This window comes from Aspergillus welwitschiae, assembly GCF_003344945.1.
Source record: "Aspergillus welwitschiae strain CBS 139.54b unplaced genomic scaffold BDQ94scaffold_13, whole genome shotgun sequence".
NCBI lineage: Eukaryota > Fungi > Ascomycota > Eurotiomycetes > Eurotiales > Aspergillaceae > Aspergillus > Aspergillus welwitschiae.
The window spans coordinates 25211-45712 of record NW_020798707.1 but is presented as its reverse complement, the minus strand read 5'-3'; the positions used below and the strand labels follow the sequence as shown (position 1 = coordinate 45712).

At 51.8% G+C, this 20502-nt stretch overlaps 5 protein-coding genes across 5 annotated transcripts; 2 read left to right on the top strand and 3 right to left on the bottom strand.

The window, feature by feature from the left end:
- Nucleotides 1–1736: 1736 nt before the first annotated feature.
- BDQ94DRAFT_158982 (uncharacterized protein) lies at nucleotides 1737–8374 on the bottom strand (the record flags this gene model as incomplete). The annotated part of the gene is made up of 9 exons (XM_026769023.1): nucleotides 1737–1922; nucleotides 2036–2626; nucleotides 2690–2832; nucleotides 2889–3638; nucleotides 3698–4213; nucleotides 4251–4325; nucleotides 4747–5419; nucleotides 5480–8211; nucleotides 8317–8374. 9 exons carry the CDS (start codon nucleotides 8372–8374, stop codon nucleotides 1737–1739), a joined length of 5724 nt encoding a protein of 1907 aa, XP_026627043.1.
- A 462-nt stretch (nucleotides 8375–8836) lies between these two features.
- Nucleotides 8837–11610, top strand: BDQ94DRAFT_169560 (uncharacterized protein; the record flags this gene model as incomplete). Its single annotated transcript, XM_026771321.1, has 2 exons — nucleotides 8837–9001; nucleotides 9070–11610. 2 exons carry the CDS (start codon nucleotides 8837–8839, stop codon nucleotides 11608–11610), a joined length of 2706 nt encoding a protein of 901 aa, XP_026627042.1.
- A 1024-nt stretch (nucleotides 11611–12634) lies between these two features.
- Nucleotides 12635–16727, bottom strand: amdX (putative C2H2 transcription factor (AmdX)). Its single transcript, XM_026775255.1, has 2 exons — nucleotides 16378–16727; nucleotides 12635–16320 (listed from the first exon to the last, which is right to left on the bottom strand). Exons 1-2 carry the CDS (start codon nucleotides 16469–16471, stop codon nucleotides 12866–12868), a joined length of 3549 nt encoding a protein of 1182 aa, XP_026627041.1. The 5' UTR covers nucleotides 16472–16727; the 3' UTR covers nucleotides 12635–12865.
- A 1405-nt stretch (nucleotides 16728–18132) lies between these two features.
- BDQ94DRAFT_141891 (uncharacterized protein) lies at nucleotides 18133–19120 on the bottom strand. The gene has a single exon (XM_026765921.1). It carries the CDS (start codon nucleotides 19027–19029, stop codon nucleotides 18553–18555), a length of 477 nt encoding a protein of 158 aa, XP_026627040.1. The 5' UTR covers nucleotides 19030–19120; the 3' UTR covers nucleotides 18133–18552.
- Nucleotides 19121–19759: 639 nt separating this feature from the next.
- On the top strand, nucleotides 19760–20166 carry BDQ94DRAFT_141890 (uncharacterized protein). Its single transcript, XM_026765920.1, has one exon. It carries the CDS (start codon nucleotides 19883–19885, stop codon nucleotides 20102–20104), a length of 222 nt encoding a protein of 73 aa, XP_026627039.1. The 5' UTR covers nucleotides 19760–19882; the 3' UTR covers nucleotides 20105–20166.
- Nucleotides 20167–20502: the final 336 nt, after the last annotated feature.

Below are 20502 nucleotides of genomic sequence, written 5' to 3'. Positions count from 1 at the left end.
TTATTACTGTCACATACCTACAACTTCTAGAATTTATAAAGACATAGTTATTCCTGCAAGGAATTGAGGTCACGTCGACAAAAAGAGTATACTAATACGATTCTATTCATCAGATTTCATTCATTTGCTGACATTTAAGCCATATAATAAATGACTAGACTATGCGAAATCTCATTATGAGTATAGTATAGTAAGTGCTAGTAAATCCACCACAGGTCAAATATGAGAATCACAAATCAGTATTATGGAAAACCCATCAATAACAACTCTATAACTGACTAGACCCAGCAATAATCCCTCATCGAATACAACTACTACCACTATCTCAATCTCACCACAACTGTCCCCTCTAGTCCCCTCAACAGCAGTTAAGTTCAATAATACACTAGGAAGGTAACACAAATCCATCAACTATCGCTATAGTAGTATCAGTCACTCTCCCCCTCGAAGCATCCCCATCACTCCGCTTCGTCAAGTTCTTGCATCTCACATAGCGTAGTAATACCATAACAGCAATACAAATAGAATATGGGGATGAAGAAAACCCCAAGTATGACATATATCTAGTGTGATAAAAACCATCGATCTATCTACCTATCTCCTGCATCTGCAGGATTGGATCTTAAATCAGTATCTATCACATACTAGGTACTTGCTAGGGAAGAAAAATTATAGATTAATTGATTATTATTATTACTAGTACTTGTTAAGTAATAGGTGCTCTGCACACTAACCAGATTACTTGAATTATGGGTAGTAGATAGTAACGCTCTAGCCCTCGCTGCATCATGTTGCACGTGCCCAGGAACTGACACGATATTTGATACGTATGTATGTAGTAGTTTCCGGCTGCAACTACTGAGCTAGTGGTATTTCAATTTAGCCAATGGGGTCCGGGTCAGGTTTAATTCGACTCTACAGTGAGTGGGTGATGAGGTGCTGCTTCACTTTGATTTTATCCCGGCTAGCGCGCCATGCTGGTTTTGGGGTTCTGTTCGTGACTTTATCCTACGTCATGTACCTTGTAAACCTAAGTGCGGGTAGTGAGGTTTCTAAATTGGATGGTTTGGGGTTGTTCCTGGTGTTGTCTGCTGGAGAAGGGGGGATCGAAATCTAATAGTAATACACACACTTGCTGAATGCGAGTATTTAGCGTCAGTCAGCAGTAAGTACGGATTACCAGTTAGTGTCTGCTGGGTCTACTACTACTCATGGGAAAATTTCTACGAGACAACCCACCAGTCACCTGAGCTCAAGTCAACTGGGGAAGAAAAAAAACTAGCACGAGGCAGACAGACAGACAGACCCACGATGAATGCCCAATTTGACTTGGTTCTGCATGCAAGTGCTCTCTCCTGCAGGTCAGTCCCAAAAAGCAACCCAACCATGTGTCAAAAGATCATCCCTGCAATCTGCAGCCAAGCACGGAGAGAACAGGAGTCGCTTGGAAGCACGACAAACAAACACATCACGGGCGAAAAATAAAAGAAGACAACAGATTTCAGGCTAAACAACACAGCAGCGTAGATGGAACAGCGTCGTAGCAAACACAGCGGAAAAAGGGGGGGGAGATAAGCGAGGCATTATGCGTGTGAGAAGCAAATAAAAGTGACAAGATTTTGAGCAAAGACCACCGCCGATACTAATTCCCACATTGACAAGTCACACACAATTATCGAGACATACGCGCCAACAGCGACACGGGGAACGGGGAACAGACTGGACCCTGTCGAAGTCTAATCACCCAGTGGCATTCCCTCCACTTGATCGCTCAGTGACCGCCAATTGTCAGCCTGCAGCTCCGAATATTTCACTCGCTCCTGGCTCCAGTCCTGATGAAGCCGGCTGATGTGATACTGGCTCTGTTGGAAATACATAAGTTCGTTGCGGATGCATTCCTTGATAAACACCCCACGTGCGTGCTGATGCACAATCGATTCCTTGTCCTACAGCAGTAACATGCAAGGTCAGCTCCCTTTCCATTTTTCGGTTCCCCCACATTGCCTTCTCCAGAAATGGTAACCCAAGTCCATACCTTGACAATTGATTCCTCTACTTTCTCAATTTCCCCAGGCTTTACTGGCTGAGTCCGCGCCCGTAGATCTTGCAGTTTCCTCTCGCTGTTCTCAATCCGTTTTTCCAACTGGGGGATGTTGTTGCGCGCATACCGGTCTCGCCGGTCAAACATCTCGCGAACGCTGACCAGGCAGTCCCGCTGGCGCTTAAGGTCTTCCAGCATTCCTTCTTCCCAGGCTCGTGCTTCATCTTCCAACAAGCTCTGACTGGCCGAAAGGTGCCTCGCGGTGGCCTTGATGCCCTCGTTGAGCAACGGCACGTCGTTCGTGTCAAAGGCATACGTATCCCGCGTCATTTCAGTAAGCGACTGAAGGGCGAGAGAGAATCGCAGATGATCCGCGGCAAGCCCCTCATTGCGCTTGGCTAACCGCTCGAGTAAAGTGCATAGATTAATGTATACCTCGGCAGACCTCTTGACACCACTACGAACCGTATCGAACATGTCTGTCAGATCCGACGGCAACGAGTCCTCCAGATCGGGAGGCAACGCTCGGCCTGTGAACTCATCCTGAACCGATATTGTGGCTTGCTTACGCCAAACCGAGAGTTCCTACCCAACGTTAGCTCCTACCACCTAGAAGTATTCAAAAGGAGAAATCAAAATCAGACATACCGTAGGAACGGTTAGGAACATAATAACCAGCTGCTCCTGGCTAAGAACCGGGTGACGAACGAGGGCATTGGTGAATCTGACGAGTCCTCTGCGACGCTTCTCAAGGAAGGAATTGGAATCCGCTGCAAGGTGAGTGCCATTGACTTTTACCAGGTAAGTAATCTTGGAGAGCTTGTAACAAGCTTTTGTTCAAACGTACCTGCAAGTCTCTTGGGTGGAAGCAAAGGCAGCTGCCGGAATGGGTATCGTTTGTGGAGGCAGTCCAGGAGCCAGACGAAATCGCTATACCGTCGCACGACCGTACTCTGCCTACGCGCCGATTTCACCTCGTAGTTGCGATGTTGGAACATAAACATGCCCTCTTTCTCCGGGAGCAGCGTGATTGTTATGACTTCCTCTAGACGGGGGCTGCTGACCCGGCCTATCCCCAACGACCGCCGACGGGGATTAGGCTCGCCCTGATCGCTTCCAGAGGAGCCAAAGCCTCCAAGTCCCGCTCGGACAGGCCCTCCCAGTCCACCACCACTGCCCTCAGATGTATTCCCCGCGTTCTCCCCCCATCCAAATCCAGCGTTGTTGGGTGCAGTATCGGTATGACCATTGGCACGGCCGTTATCGGACGCTCCGTGTGTATGATCCCCGTCACTAGCCCTACTCGACCAGGCATTGAATCCCGACCGCACGCTCCCAAACCCATTCAACACGGCGTGCTCAGATTCGGTCTGGGCATGATTATGACCACGGTGCAGCTGGGGACTACCCCACGGATCCGCCTCAAAGCTGCCCATCGACCCTCGGGCAGATCGTCGCGACTGAGTCGAGCTCGGTTCTCGTAAGGGGGCGGAGGAAGGAGGAGGCGTAGCGGGACGGTCTTGTGACTGGACAGGTGTAGCCGATTCCTGTTTGGCGCGCAATGCGTCGAGGTAAGAGCTTTTCGGCACTGGGAGCTCTGCATGCCGCGCCCGTTAGTGGCTTAATTAGAGTAGACAAGTTTCAGCGCCAACTCACTCTTGCGTCGATCGTCCACTGCATCAAACGTAAGGTCCTCGCCTTCCTGCGCAAGACCCACGAGCGCTAGTAGGACACTGAACTCTCCCCGGCCAAGACCATTGGAGCTGTCACTATCACCCGAGATAACAAGGTTGAGTATCTTCGCTTGATCGGTGGCGCTCAGGCCACTGCCCGACAGTATTTCCCGAATGGACGTCAACCCGACACCGGTTCCAACGCGGTCCCCCGCACTAAGCACTAGATCATACGCATCGATATAAGTCTCGGGGACATCGGAATCTGGCAGCAGGGTCTTCACAATCTCTTCCTTGGACGTTCGCTTGTTGGCATTATTACTCATCCAAGGTGAGCCGGAGCTGTCGTCATCGGCGAACAGGGAGGAACTCGCATTGCCAGTATTGCTGCCATAAGGCGGCTCGTCGGCGAAAAGGGAGGCCTTGGACCTCTGGGTCGAACTAGCCAGTGGAGAGTCCTCCGGCGAGGTGCCGAACAGAGACATGGAGACGGTGGTGGCTGGGGACGATGGATGCGACTGTTGATAGGCAGTGACGAAGCGGAGCTCGGTCGGAGAGGAGCAGTGATGATAAGTGCTGCGCGAAAGGGCACACCACCACGACAGACACCTCTACGGCCACAGAGGGTTTAGAAGCAGCAGATCAGACAGCAATAGAGGATAGTAAGCAGTGGATTGAAATATCAGCGATGAACAATCGGGTACCAGCGAGGGAAAAGGGCCTGCTCTTCCTTCGGGGGTGATGATAAGACAGCAGCAACGCGTGCAAGTGAGCGAGAGTCCGTCTCTTTTTGGGGGACAGTCGGCGCTCCACCGGCGGGAGGCGCTAGTGCGGCTGGCAAGTCAAGGACCCCCTCGACTACCATGGTTCAACTGCACTTTACTGTCAACAACAACACATCTCGCACATTATTTCTATTCCATGGCGTCACATCCCATCTGGTATCTATGTATACTATATACGCTTGTTTAAAAATGCAGTCACATCCATCTCGTGCACCCATTCACCGCTAGATGCCTCCTTCACTTGAACTCTCCGATGCCTGCTCATGGCATTCCGGCATGCTTTCCCCACCAGAGGGCACCGCAAAATATCCCTTCTGCACCAAGACATCTTGCCATTCTTGCTTGCCAGTGGCCAGGATCAACGATGGATTCGCATCTGATGCAAACCATCTTTCCTTCCGCGTATGAGCCTTGCTCCCCCCTTCCAGCGCCGCTCGGCTAGCCCTGGTCTGTCGCCCGCGTTTCGTACCGCTCTGGTCCTCAGATAGCGCCCCAGTCAGCAAGTGTCGATATTGTGCGAGACGCATGTCATAGGACATGATCCCGCGAATGTACGGGCCTAGATCTTCGGCAATAGGCGCCAGGCCATTCTCGAATGAGGGGGCCAAGCGTCCCGTAGGTGCAGGAAACACATGGTCAGCCCGCATAATGGGCGCGAATGCGGAGAGAAGACCTGCTTCGGACGTATTCGCAGGGTCGGGCTTAGCAACATTTTCCAGCACCTGGGCAGCTCGAGCGGCCTCGTCCTGTCCATCGTCACGCCGAAAGGCCCTCCCAAGTAGGACCTCAAATGTACAAGCAATGGCAGTTTGCGTTTGCGAATAGTCAGGCACGAGGGAGGTGTCGAGTAATGTGTAGCCTTCAGCGTAGTTCGATCGCTGCTTCTCGGGCATGGAAGGAGCCGACGTATCCACAACATCCTAGAGAAACGGTTAATGTCTGGTGATTGTGTATGGGATGACAGTCACGCCATGGCTTACCAGTTTTGCTTCAATCGAGCAACAGGAGCCAAGAATATCCAGGTCGCTCTTCATATCCATAAGCTCGGACGCCTGCCGTAGTTGATCAATCCGCTCAGCGTTCGTTGTAGCCGAAACCGGGTTCAATGGCGATTTGGAAAGGTTAGACTTGGCATCTGCCATACTCTCCGACTCTTGTGTGCTAAGCTGCCACCAATTGAAGGCCTCATGCTGGGTTTCTATATCAGCGTCTACGCCGTTGCACATCAAGATATCGCGGCTAAACCAGCCCATGTGTGGCTCGTATGTATTCAAACTCAACACTCGGAGCGGATCGCCATTCTGGTCGAGATCTGAACCCCGTGGCCACCGGTCGATAATCCAATCGAGACCAGACTTTTCGCTCCCAACCGCGATCTGACACCAGAATCCGAGTTCCATGACGGTCCGCCGAAGGTCTCTGCCGTTGCCCGCATATAGGTCCTCAACAGCGTTGCGTTTGAGCATGTGGCCCTCATTTGCAGCCAGGAGGAGGGTGTAGTCGACGGCAAGGTCTAGTGGAGGAGCTCGATAGCGAAGGATGGCATGAAATCCTATGTCTTGAAGAGGGATGAGGTTCTCGTCGTTACATGTTATTATGATAGGACGTTTCGACTGGTTAATTAGTGTCATGACTCCAGACCAGAACTGCTTGTCCTCTTCGAAAAGAATGTCAGCCTCCTCCAACAATATGAGTGATTGCTTCTGGTTCCGAGACCGTTTAATATCGGTCACTTGAGTAGCGCTGTTTGCGTCGACCTCGGGAGTCTGCTTTGAATCTTTAGCAGCGCTAGACTTGAAAAAGCCCATCAGTTTGTTTTGCTTGTCGTCGGCTGGTGCTTCAACCGGCGCATCTGCGGCAGATACTTCGCCAGTTTTCGCGTTATGAACCAAATGATTTCGCGTCATGTCACCCACGCGCTCCACAATATCTCTGGCACTGCGTCGATTACCCGGGTTGATTTCGAAGACTTCGAAATCAAGCTCCTTTGCCACCGCATACACTGATGCCGTTTTACCGCATCCCGGAGGACCACTGAGGAGGATTGCGTTGGATACGCGAGCTCTATCCGCTCCTGACTTTGAACTCAGTGACCAGTCATTGGACCGGACCAGCGTTCTCTTCGTCGTGACATCTCCCGCTAGTTCATCATCCGATTCATTAACAGGGTCCAATTCGTATGCCTCGTCCTCGCTTGACACAATGAAGCCGTCCAAGTTCTCCTTCTTGCGTCTCTTGCGTTTCTTTTCCTCTGTAATCTTTCTCGATTTTTCATCGCCCTTGGAGGATTTACCAGTGTCGACTGTTGTGACCATCAGAAATTTCAGCCAGTCCCGTAGCATGTATGCTTCCTTGCTGGTTTGCAGAACTTGGTCAGCCGATTGTGGAGCATACTTCTGAGTCCAATTCATCGTTTCGAAGGCCCCTTGATCGAAAGGAGTCATCGAGCAGGGAAGAGAGGAATGGAGTCTTTTAAGGGCCGGGTGACAGGCTCCCATGAGTGTCTTTTTGTCGTGAGAAGATGCTGATAGTTGTCTGGTCACAGCTGTTTGTATAACCTTCCCGCTAGCGACATGTCTTGAAGGGATCCTTAAACTTTGCGGAGAGTCTGACGAGTATTTCCGTATTTGGTGTACAAGTACGCTTTCGTTATCATGGATACTAATAGCAGCCATCTTTGCCTTCTTCAAATCCCGCACGACGGGCTTGGAAGTGGCGGTATTCCGGGTGTTGTGTTCTATGCCTCGGACATGGACCAGGTCGCGCGGAGGCCAAATAGGCTGTATGGGTTCCGGAAACCTAGAGCGGCGGTGCTTAAATGATGTGAAAGTGGTGGAAGGGACGGCTGCCGAGGCCGTATCTTGGCCAGGAAAGGGGCGTGCTGTCAGTCCTGTTCCTGCGGACGGCTGTGAATTGATAGTATTAGGCTCCCGGCACTGCGAGTCTATGGTATCTGGTGTGCGCGTGGGCTTCTTCAGGAAGAATGGATGTGTAGGTCTCTGTGGCTGTTGTGCGGCTGTAGAAGAGGCGGGGGCAACAGGCTGGGAGGCCTTCTTAGAGGCCTCATGCTTCTTCTGACCAGCAAGTATCTCATTAATCAGCTTTCCCACCTGTTCCCTCGCATTGCCTTCCATGCCGTATCGGATGATTACAGTTTTGCCTTCGAGGCCGGCAAGCTTTTGGGAGTCCACCTTGCTACGCTTGCTGGCTCTCGTCTTCTTGGGTTTATCCTCGAACTTAACCGCCACAGGAGAAGCCAACAACTTTCCGTTGGGGTTTAGCTTGATCGTTTTCTGCCGAGGTGATCTTCTTTCTGCCACCGGTTCGTTTGTAATCCCGACTGCAGATTCTTGGTGATCGGGTTCTTGTTTCGTCGCGTCCAGTCCCTCCAAAGCAGGGGTAGCGGACTCAGTGTCAGCTTCGGGTTCTTGGGGGCCCGGGTCATCTTCAGCTATAATTGCGCTTTCAGTTTCAGCCGAGGGGGAGTCTTTATCTTGAGATGATCGTGCATCTTTGGAGATGACATAACTCATCACAGATCCCTGACCTGACGATGTTGGATCCGATTTCTCCTTGTCTGTTTTCCTTCGCTTCCTCCGACTAGCGTTCGGATCATGATCTAGTGTTGCAACAGGCGTAGCGGATGGCTCGGGGCAGGAGGACAAGGGAGGGACATGGTTGCTAGGCGATTGTTTGTGCAGAAGTTCCGGGCCTTCGTAAGAGTGATTGCTGACGGGTGTTTGACCAATTGGGCCCGTGGCTATTCCAAGTTCTGTCAAACATAAGCATCAATGGTCATGGGAAAGCCAAAGGGGACAATAACCTCTTCGAAAGAACGGATGGATGGCACGCTGCTCTCCCTGTCCCATAGCCATACTAGATCTGGCTCACCACGATGCATCCATAGGATGAGCCAGTGCTCATCACCAAAAGGGAATTTTACTAGGTAAAAGTTGTAATCAAGACATGAACTGGGGTAAGAATGTCAAGGAGCGGATAGGATATTGTTTGCAGTCAGCTTCACAGCTGCAGCGACAATAAGCAATTAAGGAACGAAATCAACGCGAAGCAGCGCGTGTTTCCGCGCGGCCACCGATGGAGCCAATAATGCCCGCCTTGGACGTCATTTCAAACTATACCCAATCCATACAAGACCCGCAGTCATGTGGCCTCTAACCCCATTGGGGCACACCGCCCGGAGACCGGCATAACGTAAGCCCGGAAATTTTTCGGGAAGCCATACGGAACGGATTTCTTCAGGATGTCCAAGGTGCCTCAGCTCTTCGGCGAGAACGGTTGCGCTTCGATCGCATTCTTTCAGACCGGCTCTTACTATCATGGATTTGCAACCACCGTCGGTGCTGGCTCATTTGCCGCGCCCGTTGCATGCGTCTACCGGTAAAACCCACTTAGGCGAAGTGCATAGCTTGGCCGACTCGAAAAAGCGCAAGAGACATGAAGTGGTCGTTGCGGTCGATGGAGAGGCCGTGAATATCTACAACGTATGCATGGATTCCACGGATACAGCATTGGCAGGGATTTTACAGGCTGACTCGCCGAATCTCTTTAGATCCAAACACCCAAATTGGTGACCTCCTACGCCGTCCCACCTCAATCCGCGTTCTCCTGCCAGCCATGCTCGGTGCGCAGAAAGATCAACAAGTCTCTTGTCAGGAGGCAGACCTACGTCGCCGTAAAACAGCAGATCAAGTCATTTGTGGAGGAGAATGGCGGGAACGGTTCTAGTGCGCCTTCCATCGGTTCTTCGTCTTATTCAGTGACCGATTCGGAAAGTCCTGCGGTTTTCGTTGGAATTGTTCCAACCGAGTCTAAGGCGGAGGAAGAGGAAGGATCGTTCGATGTTCTGGCTGTTCATCAAGACGGACGTGTCCGGCGCCTGTCTTCGGACCTCAAGACCCAGCATTGGAGCTTGCGGCACAGCGAGGTCGCTAAATCCAGCACAACCCATGAGATTCGCTCGTGTTTCCTCGTCGAATTCGAAGATGCGAAGAAGTCCTTGTTCAAGCGCAGACAGGATTTGGCCGCCCTAGCCTTCGGAAACCTTACAGAGACTGGTGTCGACGAACCTTCGGTGCTGTTACTTGTTTCGCAACCCATTGGCTCTCAGCACACGAAACTGAGCGACGTCAAGGTCCAAATGTTCTCCGTTCCAGCCAATGCCTCCTCTTCGGGCCACGACGAAAGCCAAAAGATGCGCCACCTGATCACATTCAACCTGCCCGACGTCGATGGGCCTGAGACGATCGAGACCCGTGGCTCACAGTGGTACTTCCATGCCGGATCAGCTGGCCTGAACGTTTCCTTCGGACAAGGATACATCAACTTCGATCTTTCCCAGTACACTCCCACTATGACCTCCAAGTTCATACTTGAGAATGAGGAATTCTCATCCCTTATGCGTATCTCGCCTCAGTCCGTGATCGGAGCCGGCAAGTCCATGATCGCAGTTTACGACACGCAATACAAATCCGTGCAGCGCAGCATTGCTGTCAGCGACATCCCAGCCAGTGCCTCCGGCATTAAGGCGCGCACAACGTTCGTTAGTTACTACGCCAAGTTGGGAGTTGCTATTGCTACCAAGGACAACACTCTGCTCGCTTTCGACTTGAGCCCGTCGCACAACGCTGCCAACCCCTCCCTTAAACGGTCCAGGGATGGCTTGCTGATTGACGCTATCGGCCGGGGTATCGGATCCGCCAAGAAGCATCGCACCGAGGATACAGCAGTTCTGGGTCTCTCATCGCCCGAACAAGTCGAGCGCTGGAACAAGCTGACTGCTGACCTCCGTCAGTGTGCCGAGGCCAAGGACGCCGATGGTTTCGACCGTGCAGTACTGGCTTACTTCGGTGCTAACGGCTTCCCTTCACCAGACGACTACGTCAACCCGGAGACAACAGTCCATCTTTTGTCTTTGATATTCAAGCTGAAAGACGATGCCTCAAGCCAGGACCAACTGTCAGCCGCGTCTTCCTTCCGCTTGTCCATCAATCTGTGGCCCCAGCAAACCTGCCAATGGCTCATCCAGATCGGTCACCTGTCCCCGAACAACGTCGAGATCGCTCTCCGCCGATCCTTCAAACCCCGTATCCTCCCCTCCCTCCCCACCGGATCTTTCATCCAAGCCCTGACCGACCTGGATCCATCTCTCCAACGCCTCATCGACGTCCTCCAAGGCCGCGTCCTCTTCTCCACCGACGAGCTCGCTTACATCCTCAAGCTCCTCATCAACACTGCTCGTTCCCGCTCCGTCACCCTAGACGAGGAAGCCCCCAAGGCGCTCACCAACGGCGAAGACCAAGACCAGACCCCCACCCAGGCCCTCTCCCACGCCGAACCCAGCCTCGGAAACATTTTCCTCGCCCTCAACACCACCCTCGAAAAGATCCACCGCCACCCCCTCCCCGCCATCACCACATCCATCCGCTCCGCCCTATCCCGCACCGAGATCATCTCCATGGTGCACCATCTCCGCCTCTCCCTCGCAACAGGAGGCTACACCTCCCGCTTCACCGAATCCCCTCCCATCCCCGTCCCCGCCGAGCAAACCCAACCCCCGGTCTCCCTCTCCACAATCGTCGGCCTCCTTAACGCCTCCGTTGACGCCATCGGTCCCTCCGGCTGGATCTCTGCTGCCTCGGGCGTCGACGACTCCATCACAGCCCGTGACCAGGAACTCATCGCCGACCTGAAGTCCGAAATCTCCGCTGCCCTCGCCGGCATCGAAGAGGCCACTTACCTCAAGGGCATCCTCCACGAATACCTCCGCTATGCTAACAGCGCTATCCGCTCCGCCACCACCACCGTCGCCGTCGACTCCGGTAGCGATACCCCTGCCTCTGCTATGGTGCGGCTCGAGAAGCTCAACGGCGCGGACCTGATGGTCTTCGGCGCCACGGAGGACGATGAAGGTCTTGAGGGTGACGCTAGCGGCAAGCTATTGCCGTTGTCGCTCAAGGCGGGATCAAATGATGTCAGCAAGACGAAGGTCAAGTTGTCGACCGGTGAGGTCAAGACGAGAAGTAGTAGAGAGATTGGTTATCTGCGGCGGAAAGCGGCGGGCAAGTACTCCTTCGAGAGACTTATTGTATAGATTCAGTACTAGTATTTCTTTTATGGTACATCATGGTGTATGGTACAAAAGTAGAACGGATCATTTCCAAGCTTTATATATTTCCTTTTCCATTGAGTCATATTTTGAATATGTGCCATTGTTGGGGCAAAATGGTTGGTTGGTAGTTATTGTGTTGAACTCATACTAGGGCACTGATCGGGATAATCACTGGGCCTTCCGCCCTCCCTATAGCGCGATTTAGCTGCATGTTTGAATGTCCAAGCAGGAAGGCTTCGGTTATTATACATTTGATAATCTCATAGACGTCCCTCCGTGTAAGTTAGTTGCATGGGACCCTGGCTTGCTTTGGTGCATATTTTTATCTACTAGTACAATACTACAGAGCGGGAAGGCTGCACCCTATTATGATGGTACAGTGAGAGAACATCATCTACTATGAGTGTATTTACTGCTCGTATTATTACTACTGCTGCGTTTGGGAAAGGTATACTCTTCAATATAGACGAGGATAACAGAGTCAGTATGCCAATCTCATTCGGTCTCAATTTCACATGGTCTGAATATGTACACGCTTTATATATATAATATATGCACAAATGATAGATCAAAGGCTCCAACTTCAACATATGGCACTTATCGTCTCAATATCGGAATGTCATGCTTGCAAGTCATCAGAAATGGTTTCGGGTATCGTGAAGATCCATGTCCAGTCGTTAGGTTCACAAGCAACTAACCCTCCCTGGTCGTTGTCAAGGTCCCGCCTTTCCCAGATGTCACAAATCGAAACAAATACACAGAACATCTCTTGGTAGTGGCACAGAAAATTAGCGTCAGAAGAAAGAAACACTCAATAATAAAACATATAATCGCACTTGCGTGATCCGTGAAGGGGTTATAGCGGATAAAGGACACCGGCGATAAAATGTCAGTTCACCCGAACACATGCTTTGCTGGCGTCGACAAGTCAGGAAAAGGAAGATATAGGATAAAGGTGCGGTGTAGCTGTGCGTGATGCTTGCACTCAAGATGCTTGGGAGAAGCCTACTTGCCCCAGTAATCACTCCATCATCCTGATGCACAATAATGCAGACCAGTCAAGAGCTTGAGTGATGGAACGCGGGTGACCTAGGCCTGGGATACATTGTAGATCCAAGGTGGCCAGTGGTGCCAATCCATGGTAGCATAGCTAGTCTGGACGGGTTACCTAGCAATATTTGCTAGGAGAAGGTGCATGATTAACATTACATTGCCAACAAGCCATCCCGTTATAGAGCTAGTTGGCTCCCAGGGTCGAGCTCTGTGCACGCTCCTTCAGCCGCATAGCTTGGGCTTCTAGTGATCGAGCCATAAGTTTCGTCACTGGCCACACAGCGGCCCGGTCAAGGAGACTTGCAGTGGCAAGCAGGATCTTGCTGCCATAACCACCTTCGACAACACTAGGCAGACGTTGTAGGACGCTCAGGGCTGACATGGTTATGCCACTTTGAACTTCTCTCTGCATCTTATTTTCAACGCTGGAAAGGATTTCCTTGATCTTTCCCAACAGTTTACAATCCTCTTCCTCAAGTAAGAGAAGGTTGGTGGCTTGCATGAGGTCGACATCATCCTGGCCAAGAACACCTAGGTAGGGGCCGACGCGTTCTTGGACAGTAGTGATCCATTCTGCCAGCACTTGAGCGCAGTCGAAAGTGCACATGGCACACTGAATGGGCAGCTCCCGGCAGGTGAATTCAGCGAAGGTATTCCCCAGTTGATCGGACATCGATATGGAGTCAGCCGCATAGAAGGCAGCCTTGCGCAAATGCTTTTCACGTTTGGTTTGGCCAGGCCGGTATACGCCCATGAGAGTTTGCAAAGGATGATCCTGGGTGGGAGTACTGGATATAGCAAGATCACCTACACCCAGGTCTGCCACAGAATCGCGCCGATGATCAATGTGGTTGGAACCTTCAGTGATGGAAGGGTCCAGCACATCAGATGGTATATCGTCCATGGGATGATCCACCCCTGTTCCACGCGCAAGCTCGTCTGACATGGCATTCCAATCACGCTGCCAGAATGCTTCTTTGCATCTCCCCAAATTAACGAACAACCTCACATACGCGAGATCCAACAGTGGGATACTGTCAGCAGAAAGAGGCCCTGCGCCGAAAGGGTTTGGGCGTTCCAAGCTATGCACAGGATTGCTGGCCCAAGCGGATTGCCAGGCGCGCAGTGCGGGCTCGATATGTGCTTGCATGGCCTCATTCTCGCGTGAAGTCCATTGCCGGCCTATGTGGCGCTGACGAGTCTCCCAGATGTAGTTGTGAAGAGCATATATCAAAACCAAGCAGCCGAAAGTGCTAGGTTTGAGTTCGCTACTAGGAGATTCCTCAGAAACATCGTTCCCAGATACTTTGGCCTGTGTCGTGGACGATTGCTGCTCTCGTTGACTGGCGGTAAGAAGCGTAGTCAAAGCGGCGGAGAAGGACAGCCCTTTCTTTGGCGTTGACTGTCCACCTAGCTTCTTCCACGCTTGGGGGGATTCGGCAGCCCAGAGATCCTCTTCGCAGGGCAGATCGAGGCGAATTTCAGAATTGGTAAGAGCGGGTGCATGATTATAAGCTGACACAAGGAAGCATGAAAGAGCAAATATTGCGTAGAGAGTGCGCTTTCGCTCTTCTACGATCTTCCATTCCAACCAGTCCCTTCTCTCTTTGGGTTGCCCGGCTGGTGACTGGCCCCAACTGTCGGAATCAGTACCAACGCGGCTAGCAAGTCCCGCAGTGAGGTAATCCTGAGAGAGATCTTTTGCATCTAGGTGGCGATTCAATTCAGCCGCCCGGGCAAGGCTGACTAACGCCGCACAATGAGTACTCGCAATATCAGCAGACGTCTTGTCACCGCAGGTGTGCCCATAGATGACGTTGAGGAGCATCGCTTGAACCAACCAGAGTGGCGTATTATGCACCGAGCTGTCACGAGCGTTACTGTGGCGCCCGACCGGGGTCGACATGTCCGCTTTACGTCGCTCTTCTAGGTAGAGTTGAATCATTTTCTTGGCAGCCTCGAACAGGTCCTTGGAGGCCGCAGTATCGAATTCGTAGAGGGCATCAATTGCTGCCATGGAGAGGATCAAGGAGCCGCCACCTCCGGTGATGCCGGTAGAGCTGAGATTGAGATGGCCGCTGGGGGTCCGCAGATTGTTGGTGTACTCGGGCGCTTGAAAGTCAAGGGTCGGGATGTGAAGGAACGGCATGTGTGGATGAAAATAGGTGATGTAAGCTGAGATGTAGCGTTGCATGTCCGAGGTGCTAGGTAATTGACCGGAGCCGGTGAAGGTGGAAGAACGGGAGAAAAGATCGCGACAGGGAATCATGCCGCTGGCGGGCTGGGAATACTTGCGGTGATTGAGACTGGTAGGGCGCGCCATGCTTGCTAATAGAGCCTGTCGGGTGGAGTCTGTAAAGGTATCCGTGGAGCTTGGGGAATGGTGAGTTCGTAGGGCACTATTCGCGAAAGGGAGGTTGAAAGGATTAGGAGATTCTCCGTTTGTTGCCATAGAGGATGAAAACATACTCTGCGAATGTCCACCCATCAAGGGCTGGCCAACGGAAGTCATGGATGGAGGAGTTGCATATGTTTCTGCAAAAGGATTCTGAGCCATCAATGACTTCGGCGAAACAGTTTCCGGTGGAATGCCTATATCGTTGAAGCTGGACGAGGTGTACTCGAGGGGGAACTGGCCGGAGGCTGCCGCTGAATGTGGGGGAAACGGGTTGTGCCAGCTGCTCGACGAGATAGAATAACGATGGGAGCCATCCATCATGGCTTCGCTGATTCCACTCTGACTGCCCGTGCTCATTGCGGAAGGGGACGACTCATCGATAGCTGAATCAGCGCTTTTACCCATAGGCATAGCAGGGTCAAAGGTGTTCATCCAATCGAAGCTGAAATCGTCTTCCATCATCCCATCCGCAGGAGGCATATGATGCGCACCATGAGTATAAGGGGAGGATGGCGAGTCGTTCCCGTAGGTCTGGGGTGAGCCTCCGAAGTGAAGCTGCGCTGGATTGATGGTACTGCCATGGCCCATGAACATGTCAGGCACATTGATGTCAAAGCTACCGTAGACAGGAGCAGTGCGAAGCCCCCCAGAAATATCCATGGGCAAACCCGATGTTTCTAGTTTTGTCAAGCCATTCATAGAAGGATGGTGACCAGAAGAGTAACCTCGGAAATCCAGGTTTGAACCCACTGACGCGGAGCCAATACTTGCATGGTAAGTATGACCCGAGTGGCCAGCTGGCGCTGGTGGGGGATTAGAGGTGTTGACCATTCCCAAGGAAGCCCCATCAATATGACTGATGGTGTTTGCTCTGGGACGCATGTTACTCGAGTTACTAGCGATTGAGTTCTTGCGAACCCGATTCGCTCCAGTCGATGCGCCTCCCGTGCTCTCTCTTCGGCCATTTCTGGGGCGTGATGATGGAGTCGTAGTCATGTGTAGTTTCTGCTGATGCCTGAGGAGCAGGTCCCGACGAGCGAAACAGCGCGAGCATTCGGGGCATTCAAAGGGCTTTTCTTTTGTATGCGAGCGCTCATGGCGCTTGAGGTGTTCCAATCGAGCAAAAGACCGGCCACAGGTCGTACACCCATGAGGGCGGGGCTTGTCAGTCTTGGGGGGAGGCACAGTATTTTTCGAGTCAGGTTGGCCGTTAGTTTCCTTGGAGTCCTCTTTGGGCGCAGCTGCTCTCGTTAGGATTCACAGATAGATAGCATACACCTCGAAGAACATAAGCTCACCAGGCACATCGACCGGGATTTCGCTAATACTAGCAAGGTCCTCCACCTTGGGGCTCGTGGCCGATTCCTGGCCGACCATTGTATCTAGTAACATCCTAAGAACGTTCTTCTGTTTTGCGGGAACCAGTTACGAAAGCACTGGTTTGCGGGGGCGGGGTCGTCTGTAATAGCACGACGCGGGGGTTTATAAGGTAGCTGAAGACGACAAAAGCACTGCCAACAGAGGAAGGACAGTAGACGTGACGAAAGGAGGCTACTGGTGAAGGTTGCGAAAGAGATGCGACATTGACAGCATTCTGATTCAATGAGATCAGAGTTAGCTTGGTTCGTTGTCCGGACAAAAGATGCAGCGAATAGAATGCAGCAATGCCACGGGAAGCTCACCAAGTGAGGACAGAAGCCGGGGAGAAGACAAGCAAGAAGGCCGTTATTCGGGGTGTAATTTTATAAGAAGTTAAAGGAATGGGAATTGTGGGCGGCGATAACTTGATAATGTGTAGACGATTAACAGGATCACCGTTACAAAGGAATTAGATCAAGTGGGTGGGTGGCGAAGTGGCTCCGTTCCTGGGGGGGAGGCAATCGATCTCGGGATTAGCAACTGTAATCAGCAGGGGTTGAGTTTCCAGGCTCCAGGGGAAACCCACGGGTGGCTACTCACCAAGCTCTGCACACGGAACGACTCGTGAGGATGGACTGAATCACCCACGAATACCACAGACCATTGGTCTTGGATTCCTAAGACGAAATTTGCGGGATAGGATAGGATGGAGGTGAGTTGCGCGGGCATGCGCCGCGATGGTGGTGTGAGTCGTCGGTGGATAAGCCGGAGATAGCCGACTGGAGTTATGGGCGGGTGTGCTGGGCTGGCTAGCTGCTGCTCAATCAATTGCTGATAAGCAGACAAGAGAGCGGTATGTGGTCCGACAAGCAGCTAACAAGAAGGAAGAAGAAGAAGAAGGCACACTTTGGGTTGGGGATCGGGAGAGAGGAGGGGTGTAATATGAAAGTGTAAAAAAGAAAGAGAACAGTAGTTGTAGTAGTGGTTAGATAGATAAATTAAGAGGGATGGAAGGTGAGAGGAAGGAAGGATGACTGATGAATGGGGATGGGGATGGGGATGGGAGTGGATTGGGTGGTGTAAGGCTGTACTCTCCGAGGGGTGTCAGTACGAGCAGGAACCGCAGCAGTTAGTGGCTCTGCCGCAGCAAGGAAACGCCCTAGTAGTCTGCTGTTGCACGGGGAGCACCAGGACTGAACAACTAGCAGGATCGCTCGCAGTGGTTGTTTTTCTTGTCTTTCTTTTCACTCACTGAAACTTTTTACATGCTCCGGAGAAGCTGCTCGGGTTATCTAGTGGCAGGTAGATGGTATGTCGTAAGCAGGTCCGGTCCTTTCACCTGCTAAACCAACTAAACCAACTAGTTAGCTAGAATCTCCAATTGCCAGATATGTCATTTCGTTTGGATTTATTACTCCATATTATTTCCTGAAGTATTGGGATCGCTCTTCCGGTTACGAACAGACCAGCCTAGCCTCCCAACTAAAGACGGCCGGACTACAACCTACTTACTTACCACCTTAGCTACCAAGACCGAAGTGAGTTTTATTTTTTTTTTCTTTCCTTTCCCCTTCCATTTCTAGTTTTCCTTTATTTTCTTTTTTCGCAACCTACGTTTTTACCAGCGTGGGCAGTGAGAGGCCCGTCTAAATAACTAACCCCGGCGAATGCTGCGGGACAAACCCACGAAACAGCATCCAGCTTCAGTCACAGACGTCCATCCAATAATGGGCCGTGACGGGGAACGGAGTGGGCCGGGTGGCTCTGGTCCGGCGTGCTTTGGGAGGGAAAGCATGGGCCATGACAGGGCCAGAGCCAGAGAGCGGGCCCCACAACCCAGTCACGGGGGTGTGGATGCTGTCCCAGCCCAACTGACAATACGGTCACATCCCGGCCGCACGTATGGTAATTCTGTACCTCCTCGGTATTCGCACGTCACGCACGCCCTCTCCGATCACTTACTCCCTGGGTAGGTAGTATCTAGAGTTACTCCCCTGCTCGTAAGCTAATTAGCTGGCTATTTAGCTTGAGAGAGAGAGAGAAAGAAAGGAAAAGCTATCCACGTAGACCGCGACCTGGCCATCTGAGCTCGTCCGATGTCCGGTGGAATGATCCTAATTACGACACACACCGTCGTCTAGAATGTCAACGATGGCCCTTTCGGCTGGAGACACGGCCGAGTACCAGGCAATAACAAGAAGACAGAAGAAGAAATAGACCTGGGGCAAGACTAGTCGTGCATGGCTGGTCTCCTCAAGATGATCAATTTCCTCCCATTGACTTGGGTGAAACTTCAAATGAGACATGGGATACGAAGCACTAGCTCTAGGAACCAGATAGTTATTCTCGACCTGCCTTAACATTCTATGAAAGCACACGAAGTGCTTGGTCTGGTATCGAGGCCTGCAGAAGTGGTGTTTTACTTTCAGAGTAATTGCGTTGCCGCTTGTTAGAGACAGTATCCTTCTTGCTTGTTGAGAGCCCTTGGTATTCTTGCTTACTCTGCTTAATCTTGTAGTTAATGGATAACGGGATGTGGGAGCTCGAATGCTCGCTGTGGCTTGATGGAAGGGTTTCCATTTCAAATTCATCCAAGCTGGAGCTGTTGCGCTTGTCGCTCAAGATCTCTAGAAACGGTGCCGGAGTTCAGAGGATGAGCACAGAACAGCACTTGAAGACTAGGGCCAATTTACTGCAGTGTTAGTTGATCCAGGTGATCCAAGTTACGGCATAAACGAGAAGCTCATGATGCATGCCAGAACATCGTATCCAGGCTACAATCTAAACCGGGCTGTGTGTCGTAATTAGGTTCAATCGGGCCTGTCACGTATTGTGAAAGAGGTAAAACAGGCAATGGCAACTTAAGAGAGGAAAAACAAGCCTTGCATTTCTAGAACATCGGGCACTCTTCAGGGTCCTGAGGCATCCAAAGTATCTCAAAGGCGTTGGCAGATAAGGGAATCCACCATGCGCTGCTAGCCAAGAGACTCTAGATAGATGATTATCTCGCGTTACTTACACTGTTACCTTTTTCCACAAACCGACCACTGTCACTTATCATCGGCAAATGTAATGCAGATTAGATTACCGGTGAGTGGTGTGTCACTACTAAAAGTCAAGGGCGCTTCAGGCTACCGGACTAGTATGCAGGCTAACTGGATCAGGCAGGCTCACGGGCTGCAGGCCGATTGTCGCCGGTCCTGCTTTTTGGTGTGCGACCTGGGGTAATTATTGATACGGCGCACATGTAACATTGGGGCTGGTGAAAGGGTAAGATATGGTAAGAGAACCCATACCGGTTCGGTCGCCAGGCCGTTATTTGGCCCGTCTTAGCCTCTTGGGTCATTCTCTCGGCAGGAGCCAGAGTTCAGGGTGGAATCCAACCCCGGACCTCGTGACTGCCCGGATCGGCCACTATTGCCTCCGCCTTTAGCAGGAGCCACGATGGGAATGAGATCCCAGCCAGAGCATCGGTCTGGGGTAGGGACAAAGAGGGAAAATAACCACGTCGACGGGTCGCTTGGTTTGAGGAAACCATCAAACCTTCGACGGCTACGCCCGAGTCGGTGGGCTGCCTGGCCTGCCAGCGGCTTACATATGTGGTGGCGGCTGGCGCCGCTTCAAAAACCCCCCAATCAGGGTAATGGAGGGAAACAATGGAACTGATCGTAATTAATCGCAGCTGGCGCCAATTTCGCAGGGAGGACGTTGGGAGCAGGAAAAGGAAGGTCCGGTTGCGAGCTGGAGCACTCTAGTGTGTCTATCTCCTGCACTAGTCTCACAACCGGACCGCAGCATGGAAAACCGAGCCTGCGCCATTTTGTGGGGGAGGACGAATGAGAAGGTTCAAGGTTCGTGTGGGGGATTTCCCTGGATCCAGCGGGTATTTTGCCAATCGTATCCGTTCGATCCGTTGCTGCGGGTGGGACCCCTGAGGTCATTCCACCGGCTGTAAAGGAGGAAGCAGACGAATTGCTTGCTGGAGAGACCGAGACGAGAGAGAAAAGTATGGTACCAAGCAGATACCTCGTCGTGTTAACAAATTGTTGGGAAGTCAAAGTCGC

Coding starts and splice junctions, on each gene's coding strand:
- amdX (XM_026775255.1), bottom strand. CDS start 16,471: ATGTTACTAGATACAATGGTCGGCCAGGAATCGGCCACGAGCCCCAAG. Junction 16,321..16,377: donor AATCCCGGTCGATGTGCCTG/GTGAGCTTATGT, acceptor TAACGAGAGCAG/CTGCGCCCAAAGAGGACTCC.
- BDQ94DRAFT_141891 (XM_026765921.1), bottom strand. CDS start 19,029: ATGAATTTGAAATGGAAACCCTTCCATCAAGCCACAGCGAGCATTCGA.
- BDQ94DRAFT_141890 (XM_026765920.1), top strand. CDS start 19,883: ATGGGAATGAGATCCCAGCCAGAGCATCGGTCTGGGGTAGGGACAAAG.